Source organism: Ictalurus furcatus, chromosome 11, assembly GCF_023375685.1.
Source record: "Ictalurus furcatus strain D&B chromosome 11, Billie_1.0, whole genome shotgun sequence".
In the NCBI taxonomy this organism is placed as follows: domain Eukaryota; kingdom Metazoa; phylum Chordata; class Actinopteri; order Siluriformes; family Ictaluridae; genus Ictalurus; species Ictalurus furcatus.
The window spans coordinates 16,571,542-16,582,335 of record NC_071265.1 but is presented as its reverse complement, the minus strand read 5'-3'; the positions used below and the strand labels follow the sequence as shown (position 1 = coordinate 16,582,335).

Sequence of the window (10,794 nt, the reverse complement as noted above, 5' to 3'; positions counted from 1 at the left end):
GCAGAGATCAATCTCCACCAGGGTGTCAGCACATCCAATATGTCAGAGAAGGAGGGGGCAACACAGGCGCCACACCAAGAGTTCCATCAAGGAAAGTTCCTTTCACGCCGGACAGGAGAATGAGAGTCGATCTTGGGTGGAAGCTCCAGTTCCCTGGGGAGATCACCAACACAAGTATCCATCCTGATATAGTGATGCGGTGCAGTGGCGGCAAAACAGTGCTCCTCATTGACCTAACTGTCCCGTTGGAGGAAGGAATAGAATCTGCCTTTTTAGAGGAAGTTGCTGAAGTATTCCGATCTTGTCGCTGAGTGTAAGGAGGCTGGCTGGAGAACCATCATCTACCCGGTAGAAGTAGGATGCCGTGGCTTTATTGGAACATAAACTGTTCACCTCCTGGGGGATATGGGAGTAACTGGAGCAAACCAGAGGAACGCCCTGAAAAACCTGGCTGAAGTGGCAGAGAAAAGCAGCTTTTGGCTCTGGGTGAGGAGAAAGGAGAAGTGTTGGGGTAGTAACAACTAACCCAAGGTCTAGTTGCAGGGGGTGGCAGAGAGACCTCCCTGCCACTGCTCCGCCACCAAGAGACGTTCTGGGGTTAAAGGAGCGAAACTTTGTTGAGTGGTGGTACCCGGCTGACGACAGGGGCACTGAGCATGCATTAACAGTGCTAGTGGGGCTTTTTACAGCCCTAGTCACCGGGAAGGTCTGTATGGCTCTGGCTGTGTTAGGCAAGCATGCCTGAGTGGTATTAGGTGCAACAAGAGGAAACCATATGGAAACAGTGGCACTGAGCATGCTTTAACAGTGCTAGTGGAGCTTGCTACAGCCTTAGGCATGGTGGCAAGGAAAATGGTAATCCTATGGGCACCGGAGGAGGTGCGACAGGCAGCAATGCCATAGAAAGCCAACATCTTGTATTTGCATTCAATAGCCTTTTTAATTTAAAAAAGGCTACATAAAAATTTATTCATTAATGACAGTTAATGCTTAAGACTATAATCTTTTATGGCTTGTTTATCTTGCATTCAATATTTAGACTAAAGAAATATTGAATTCAAAATATTTTGTTAACTTTTAATACGGATATAATCCTGGTGGGATGAAAAGCACTTGGCAACTAATTAAAGTCAAAGATAAAAACATAATATAGGTTTTGTGCTATAGTCTGTGTTTCTGATCAATAATAAAGCTAGGATGTTGCCCATTGCTTAATTTCTAAATCCGCAGGTACCGGAACAATAAGAGGGCTGTGATCTGGCACGCGAAAGGTCCCAGTCCCTGAATTTACAAACACTTAAAAGTGCTTCTAGAGTCTCACTTAGCCAAAGATATTCAGTGCTGATAGGTAGGCCTATGTAATTGTTCACACTTGTACTGTGACATAATGAGTTTACAGCAGTGAGTATTCCCAGCACAAAGGGAAACTATCAGCTTATGTGTTCTCACCTCAATTAGCTACAAAACACATTTGCCCAAAGCACTTTGTAAACAAAGCTTCGTTTCATACAGTAGGCGTACTTTAAAAAAAAAAAAAATTAACTGCACAACAAAATCAAGAAAAAATCGTCTTACCTAACACAAAATATTCCACAAAGCTGTCATGTCAATATCCTCCTACTCTTCCCTGTGTCCCTTACATATCCACGAGCGCACAAATGGCTCTGGATTGTAAGCGGTGGACCCACGATGATCAAAAACATCAAAGAGGAAATGGTGGGGATAAGAAGGGATTCATGCTGCGAGCTACAAATGAGATTGAGTTTGGAGAAACCCTGCTCATGCTCCACTGGAGATTGGTATGGTGTTCACAGTAGCCAACAACTGCCTCAGTCCTTCTGGAACTTTTTGTCTATTTGAGTCCCTGTACTCCCAAAAAGACTGAATGACTGTATGTGGGCTGTTAACTCTATTTAAATCAGGCAGTCAATCTCACTTTCAAAGCCATGCGCAGGTTGACAATGTTTAACCTTGTAAGCGCTTCTAAAACCTTCCTCAATCAGGCTATAGCGTCATCACTGCTAGTCGTGGGAACAGTCACCAAACTGCTTCATCAGTGACCTTTCAGGTGACCTTTGAACTTGAGATGATTACATTATGTGAAAGAGGCCATTGATTGGCTATTAGCAATATTTGAGCACCGGTAATATAAGATTAAGCAATTTTATTGCAGTTTTTAGTTGTTCTATTTTACTTTTGCTGAATTAAAAACTACTTGTTTGATTGATAATATTACTGTACGAGACTTTACATCCAGCTGCAGAGGTACCGGATCCACAGGAAAAGGTTCTAGAAAGCAGGTGTGTTATATTTTAAACTCTGATGTTGCCTAAAGGGTTCATTAGCGTTCATTCTGTAGCCAAGAGGAAGGAAGATGTGACCTGGAAAAATGTGGTAGTGCATCCACAGACACCTTTCACCCCTAAAAGTCATGCCATTTATGGAAATGGACAAACATCAGCTGTATGCTAAGGTCTATGGGCAGGGCATAGACTATAAAACAATCTTGGAAAAATACAGTAGAAAACAAATAGCCTTACTGTACAACATTTGCCTATATATATATATATATATATATATATATATATATATATATATATATATATATATATATATATATATAAATGCAAGTATTGTATTTATGTATTTATTTATTTTTTACAACTATTTGATTGTTTATAAGGCCATCTGTTTTCCATTAAAAAAAATAAAATAATAGAAGTCGGAAGACTGACCCATAACTAAGTTTGAACGTCTTTTTAATGACACTAATCGAAATATGCATCTAAAAACAATGATTTTGATATATATATCAAATATATATGATTTGACATATATATGATTTCGATTGAGATTTGTAGAAAATGTGTAGACATTTAAAACGCCATATTTAACAGTGTCCGCTGAAGAATCGTAACGAAAAGATTCGAGAACTTTCTGAATACTAAGCAACGCCAATACCCATAATGCCTCGCGCTGCTTGCGCTGACGTCAGTTTCCAAAGCATTCTGGGAAAGAGAAGGCTGTAGTAGACCATTTTACGTGTCGATTCGGTCGACAACAGGAAGACGCGCGAGTTCAAGATACGTTTAACTCGTCGACCTCACGGTTGGGGTGAAAGTTACCTTTAGATTACGCTTTAGCTGGTAAGTTAATGCTGTGCACCAGACGCTTTTCTGCAGGTCAAAGGCAGCATTTACGCGTCTTCAGAGAGCAGGCTTTCATCGTCAGGGTCCATTTTGGTGTCACATTCGATAGCGAAGCTTAGCCGCCATGCTAGCTATATAACATAACAACCGTTTAGATTGCTCTGCAAAGCAATTGCTGCGGCTAATTTGATGCTAAATAACAAAAGCCAAAGCGTGGTGTTGTTAGCGCTGTGTATAATAACCGCCATTTTACTCAGCTGTGTGCGTGTTATCGCTTAAAACAACCAGCCTCTTGGACACGAGAGAGGACTCTTCAAATACTGTGTCCACAGCAGTTATGTAGGTTTATTATAAAAACCAAAGCTGACTTTCATCACCAAAACCCCGTTCATTACGTACAGGCCACTAAATAATAGGCGTGGGAAATATGTGTTTGAAGGGTACGGGTTCTAGCAGAGAAAACCAAGCTGCTTGTTCTTCCATATACCGGCCATAATGGACCTGTGAAAGCTAAACACGTTTATATATTTAGAAACAGGGACAGTGTTTTGAACTTGTGGTGTTTTTGCAGCCAAAATGCCAGTCATGTTAATGAGAATCTTATTAAATTCTGTTAAATGGCTGTGGAGGAACGTTTGGACCTTTAACCTTCATCTGCTCAGATCAGTTATAATTTACTGTAGATAAAAGCATTTCCATGTTACTGACACACACACAACCTGTCAAAAGTTTGGAGACACTTGACCAAAATGTTTCTCATGATCTTAACAAGCTTTTGATCTGAAGGTGTATGATTAAATGTTTGAAATCTGTGCTGTAGACAAAAAAAATATAATTGTGCCAACGTATTCATTTCTTTCATTGGAAAATTAACATTTTATTTACATAAAAGGATTTTTTTAAACGTATGACTCGGAGTGAAATATTCCGAAAAGCAGCCAATAAGTGTCCAGCGTACGGTAGGTGTGAACTCCTCCTTTTAATACTGTTTACAAAGCATCTCAGAGAGGTTCCTCAAGAAATCGGTCGAGAAAACCCAATTCCATAAAAGCTGTGATGATTCTGTAAACCCTTAATATTTGTTATAGTTTTTTACCAAACTTCTGTTGAAGGATATTTAATGTTGAACAGCTTCCATTTTGTCGGTCGCGCTGTCTTGTCTGTCCATGTGTGTGAATATACACAGACGAAAAGTCTTAGCATGCAGCCTGTGAGGTTTAACAGTGGCTTGCAGGACGTCGAGTCGAATGTTCAGAGGATGTCAAAATTTACATCAGTGTTTCATATCGGCAGGTGCTTAGATCTCTGGTATTGGAATCGTGTTGTGTGGCGGCCTCCGCTTAGAGACGTTGGTCAACGTATTAAATAGTTTAAATAGTTAGTAGGCTTAATAGTACACACGTTTAGAATTGTCTTATATTAATATATGTAGATAAATTGCTAGGGATGCACCGAAATGAAAATTCTTGGCCGAACGCAGACGTTATACCAACAAAGCACACTATAACTTAAAATAAATGAATTGGTAAAATAAAAAATATTTGAGCCCCCCCTTCTCGAATAGCCTATATTAGTCCTATAACTGACTGCTGAAAGAATATAAGGTACTCTGTACACCTACAGCTAAAAAGTGCATTGAAAAGAGGACAGGAAAGTGGATGAACTCACATCAAATGAATAATTGTCCTAGACATAAGCCTACTTAAGTCAGCCACAGATGGACTGGGAGGAGGAACTTTCCTTTTCACTGCTGTTGCGGTGTCTTTCTCATAGTCTGCATGCTGTTCGGGGTGTCTTGATTTTAGATGATGAACTTGTGCTGTAAGTTTTTGCAGATGCACCCCCTCTAGACAATCAGCAGAACAGTGTCTGCAAATGGCTATTTTTGCATCTTTCTCTGTCACTTTAAAATGCTTCCACGCTGTCGACATGTTTGCTGCATTTATAAAGTGTGCGAGCCTCTCACTCTACGCTGGTTGCTATTTGGTCGTGTTATCAAAAACGTCACTGTTCAGTAAAATTTATTCGGTCTTTTCACTTATTTGGCCAAACACCAAAAGTACTTTTGTTCGGCCGAATAATTTCAGTTGCCGAATGTTCGTTGTATCCCTATAGATAGCAGTATGTGCAGTGAAGGTTGTAAGAAAAGAGCACTTTTTTTTTTTTTTTTTTAAACATACCCTTCTGCTAGTTTTATGACGGCTTCAGTGTGAACACATGCTAATGATTTGCTCACCGTTTTAATTTTTTTATTTTTTGCCCTGTTCAGGCCTGTCATTAGGTGACGCAGAGATGGGTGCAGATAAACGGTGAGTGAGTCTTCAAATCAGTTGCCATGGACTATCTGCATAGCACATAAAAATTGTACCGTTTGCTAATACTGCCGCGATACAATGGTTGTTTAGGGTTAGCCGCACGGAGCGCAGTGGCAGGTACGGTTCAGAGCAGTCCCGCGATGATGACAGGCGAGACCGGCGAGATCGCGATGATCGTGTGTACGACTCTCACCGCTGGAGCGATGATCGGCGTAGTGACCGCTATGATGGAGACAGAGGGGATCGTAGTGATCGCTACTGGAGCCGAGATAGTCCTGAGGTTTGTTCCAAGTTGTCCCTTTGTGTGCCTTCATTGTGCTGTATGTGCAGTACAAAACGAAATTACAACCGAGTATAAATATTGTTTTGATTTTGTTCGGCTTTAATCAAAACGCCTTATTTTCTAAATTCCACTTTTGAGTAGTTGTTTTGAAATTGAGCTTTCTTTATAGAACGATTATATTCCTCTTATGCGAATCCATACAGCGAGGTAGGAAGCGGCGTAGCAGTGACTGTTCTGAGGACGGTCATCACTCGGACGGTGATTACTCTGAGCATGACTACAGGGGAGATCCGGCCGATGAGAAGGAGAGCAAGACCATCATGCTCCGTGGTCTGCCTGTCAACATCACAGAGACGGATGTAAGTACTAAAACGTGAAAAGTCTGGTTTTAAAATGTTTTCTAAATGTGACTAAGACTAAATTGTTGAGATTGAATCGGTTTTCCGTCTTTATTTCACTCGTTCAGATTCGAGCAGCCATAGACCAGTTGGAGGGGCCTCAGCCGATGGATGTGCGGTTGATGAAAAAGAGAACAGGTGAGGCTGGCGTACCGTGGATTTTTCCTCTGCCAAACCTGTGACCACTGGGCCAACCTGCTTCTGCTCAAATGCCTTTTGCCATAGCAATTTTTTTTTTTTTTTTTTTTTTTTTTTAATCTGAGCATTCTCAAAGCTCTCTTTCACAGTAAATGAAATGATTCAGACATGATTTTAGCCTGGTATAAAGAAGCACTGAGGTAAGTTTAAAGTGTGTTTTGTGCTGTTCCTCAAAATTTATGTAGTCCAAGTTTAGAAAATGAAGTTGGATATCCTAGTATGTGTGAGCTGATTTCATCTGATAAGGATATCTACATTAAGAGAGAAAGTTTTAGTTAAAATAAAGCCACGCGTAACAGAATATTTTTTAGGTTGTGTGTATAGAATAAGATACATGTAACTGTGTGTGTGTGTGTGTGCACGCCAGTGTTCAGTTGTACACATTTCATGCAGTCAGTTCCAGAGTGTGAATTATCTAGTGCAATGTGATTTTAGGATTATCTTGCTATGGCAAAAGATTTTTTTCTGGCACACTCCCAACCATCTGACCTCTCTGGGTCAATGGGGGTCATGAAGCAGTTTGTGACAGAGTGTGAATGTTATACGATTGAACCAATAAGACTAACACGCCTCCCGTCTGTATATCTGAATGCCTCTCTAGGTATAAGCCGAGGTTTCGCCTTCGTGGAGTTTTATCACTTGCAAGATGCTACCCGATGGATGGAGACCAATCAGGTTGCTTCCTAATCACCAAGTCTAGCTTTTACCCTGGGGAATGATGCAATTTGAATTTGAGAGAGAGAAAAAAAAAAGTTCTACCCCAGAAAAGAAAAATGGACATTGGACCATTCCCCTCCTTTTTCGAAGGCATGGTGTGACTTAAAGAGGGGCATTTTATGGACTTTTGAAGCGAGGTGACAAATAGGGTTAATGGCTTTGATATGTTTATAGCCATGCAATATTACAGAAACTGAAGATTTTAAGATATTTTAGATCTGTTACAATGTAAGTGCATTCACTAATGTATATACATATACTTGGAGCATTGCTAATCTTAAAGATAAACAGACAAAAAGGAATTCCATTTTACCGTCTTGTGTTCTGAAGGAAATGTTTTAACATATGACTAGTGATTGAGGATAAATTCTAAGTTTCCTTATGATGAATGACTGAGCATTTTTACAATGCGTTGTGTGGAGTCTGTACGCCGTCCCAAGGTTCTCTACCTTTTTACACTCTGCTCCGGCCCCATCCGGACACTCGGGTCCCAAACAGCATGAACATAAGCACCCACTGTCACACTCATACACTTTTGAGTCTTCCTGGGCGATCCTCCCTTAAACCCTTGTGGCTGCTTTAGTGCTTGTTCATGGGCTGAGATCAGGAACGCTCTGAATATGGTGTCCTAACCCCCGTTTTTGTATTCCTTTTGCAGAAGCTGCTGACCATACAGGGCAAGACTGTTGCCATGCACTACAGTAACACACGGCACAAATTTGAAGACTGGCTTTGCAACTCGGTAAGTTTTGAAGCGTGTTCAGCAAACCTCTGTAGTGTACCTGCCCACCTCATGCACTATAGCAGAGGTAAAACAAAAAAAAAAACTTAAACGCTATGAACGGTTGCTTGCAGTGCGGCCTGTACAATTTCCGGAGGAGGCTCAAGTGTTTCAGATGTGGTGCTGCTAAATCAGGTAAGAAGCGTCTTCACTTAGGAAGCTGTGGCCTGTACCCATCTGGATCCTGTGTTTACCAGGAGCAGGGAGAAAAGTTTATATGGATATCCAAATATAGCTAGGCACTAATTATTCAGTTTATCAAATGAATTTTTTTTGAATGAATGAATGAATGTAGTCTTGTTAGGCTGTGATTAATGAAGACTCTGTAAGTCTGTAACTTTTGTGCTTCAGGAGGCTGATGGGACACCATATTGTGTGTTTCTTTACAGACTCAGACAGCAGTGGAACAGCTGGAACCACTGAAACCCAGCCCAGCGGTGATTACTATGGAGACAGTAAGGATCCTTATTTGTATAATCGATAAGGCAATAGAATATTGTAATACTGTATGAAAATACATCGAAGTGCAAAAGTCATCAGGCAGCCGATTGTCTGTTACAGCAATCATCCTGAGGAACATCGCGCCGCTCTCTACTGTTGAGGGCATTATGGCATCCCTGGCACCATACGCTAATCTGTCACCCAGCAACATCCGCCTTATCAAAGACAAGCAGACCGGACAGAACAGAGGCTTTGCCTTTGTCCAGCTGTCCTCTCCTCTGGTATGTAGTCATTACATCACCGCTCAGAATCTGACCAAATACAGACAAAAGGAAACTTTTTTTTTTTTTGCAGTGTGCAGAGGTTTATAATCACATTTATGTTAAGGCTTTGTGTTGATTGATGTCTCATCCACACGTTCATTGCTGCTGTTAATTCTGTAGGAAGCATCACAGCTCCTCACCATCCTGCAGGGCCTACAGCCTCCGCTTAAACTGGACGGGAAGACCATAGGGGTCGACTATGCCAAGAGTGCTCGGAAGTACGTGCTTGAACCAGCCACTGTCGTTTATTGTAGTAGACTACTGATGTTTCTGACAGGAGGATTTGTTTTTCTGCTCTCTATAGGGACTTGCTGTTGCCTGATGGGAACCGCATCAGTGCTTTCTCTGTAGCCAGCACAGCTATTGCTGCTGCCCAGTGGTCCTCTAGCCAGGTTAGTGCAACTTTTATAACCTTGTCTCAGCCGTAAGTTGGTGTTTTCCTCCTGCTGCATTACCACAAACCTCTTATCCTCCCTCTTTAACAGCCACAGCAAAGTGTGGATCCAGCATCGGAGTACAGCTACCTGCAGGAAGGCTATGTGCCCTATTCACAGGTTAGCAGAGTACACTGCAGTTTTTAATTGTGACCATTAAAAACCATTACTAAAGTGTATTAGACATAGCTTGTTTGGTTTTTTTTGCCCTGGTATAGGAATATCAGGCCCAATATCAACAGCAGGCAGGAGCAACAGACCCCTCTCAGGCTAATGGCATACTTGGAGGTTAGATTTTTGTTTTTTTACCGTGACCTGCAAATAGTCATTAACGAGGAGAGAGCATTTCTGATTCTGATAAAATACGGATTTTTATTTTTTTAAAGATAGATTTGAAAAAAAATCCAAGGCAAAGGCTGTCCACACACTGAATGAAAACCAGACCACAAAGGTCTATCAAAATATATATATTTATTGTTTTAGACTTGCATAGTGAAAAAAGCGCAAAAATCAGTGAGGTAAAACAGACCAGTGTGCAGGCGTTACAGCCCATAGCTTTCCTCATTGCTCACCATTTATTTATTTATTTATTTATTTATTTATTAGCCAAACTCTTTAACCCCTAATGGCTTAAATGAAGAGAGTGAATTTTCTGGTTTCCGTGGGTTTTTGGTAGTGTATTTTTCTATACTGTAATTTCTGTAACTGAGCTCTGTAACCTTAGGAGTTCCTCTTGATTAAGCTCAGCTGAGGAATGTTGCATGAAGCCGGTTTTGGTGGCTACCCAGGAAAGTTTGCGTTTAATTTGAGCAATTTTTATGGTCTCAACAAGGTGGATTGGTTTTAAGTGGGTTTCATAGCCATGGTAACTTGCACCACATGGCTAACCTGCTTCCCGAGCAGGTTTTGTCCTGGGTAAATTGCAAACCTAAATTGGACCAATGAGCCTAAAATAATATATATATATATATATATGGCACCAATGATAAAACGATCAGAGTCACATTGTGCTTGAAATCCAGAATTAGATTTAATAATATAAATGTCATAATAGTTGAGAACAGAGAAAATCTTGATATGTTCACTAGACCCATTCATAGTCTTTATGAAGATGCCAAAAGTTATCAGCCATTATTGTTTACATTGTATTAATTGAAGCATGAAAAAATGCTTGCGCGGACTCTGATCTTTCTTTTGTGGGTATTCACAGTAATACAGTGATGAACTTATACTAATTTATTCAACTGAGCATCATCAACATCACTTAAATACTGAAGACTCACAGAATATACATTATACATCAATCTCAACTTGAAGATTATCCACAATTCTGTCATTTGCAGGGATTTCATCAAAAAAAAGCTTGACTGAGTGGTCCACAAAACTTTTTTTAGACACTGAATATCGTCATATTTCGCATGTGTCATGTTGTTTGATCTAGTACTGAAGTTTGCTGAGAGCAATTACTAATGAGATGTTGAAGAACTTTGACAGTAAGTTAACAATGGAATTCACTAAGCTGGGTGTCCGCCATTACTCAAAGCCTATTAGCTGATTTCGGCCATGTGACTGGACTGTGATCATTTTCTCACAGTAGGCTATGGACTCTGATCATTTTTCCATAGCATGGCTTTATTTGAAATGGAAAATTCTGTGACTCTGATCTTTCTATCATCCAAGTACATTTGTGAGATCATTCTTCAGTGTTCAGTCAACAGCCGTGGATGCACAACTCCAAAAATACAGTTTTGTGAC

General features: G+C 40.5%; 1 protein-coding gene across 3 annotated transcripts in view; it reads left to right on the top strand.

Moving 5' to 3' along the window:
* The first annotated feature begins 3,002 nt into the window (after positions 1 to 3,002).
* Positions 3,003 to 10,794, top strand: part of rbm5 (RNA binding motif protein 5) — a 111,640-nt gene continuing 103,848 nt past the window's right edge. For all 3 annotated transcript variants that reach the window (XR_008387095.1, XM_053636361.1, XM_053636359.1), the window contains exons 1-14: positions 3,003 to 3,146; positions 5,419 to 5,458; positions 5,555 to 5,744; positions 5,951 to 6,106; positions 6,214 to 6,283; positions 6,945 to 7,018; positions 7,719 to 7,802; positions 7,916 to 7,976; positions 8,231 to 8,296; positions 8,403 to 8,563; positions 8,726 to 8,823; positions 8,910 to 8,997; positions 9,091 to 9,159; positions 9,258 to 9,327. Coding sequence is in view for 2 of the 3 variants with exons in the window: in XM_053636361.1 (XP_053492336.1) it covers positions 5,442 to 5,458; positions 5,555 to 5,744; positions 5,951 to 6,106; positions 6,214 to 6,283; positions 6,945 to 7,018; positions 7,719 to 7,802; positions 7,916 to 7,976; positions 8,231 to 8,296; positions 8,403 to 8,563; positions 8,726 to 8,823; positions 8,910 to 8,997; positions 9,091 to 9,159; positions 9,258 to 9,327 (1,204 nt within the window). In the remaining variant the exon portion in view is untranslated. The remainder of the gene's footprint in view (positions 3,147 to 5,418; positions 5,459 to 5,554; positions 5,745 to 5,950; positions 6,107 to 6,213; positions 6,284 to 6,944; positions 7,019 to 7,718; positions 7,803 to 7,915; positions 7,977 to 8,230; positions 8,297 to 8,402; positions 8,564 to 8,725; positions 8,824 to 8,909; positions 8,998 to 9,090; positions 9,160 to 9,257; positions 9,328 to 10,794) is intronic.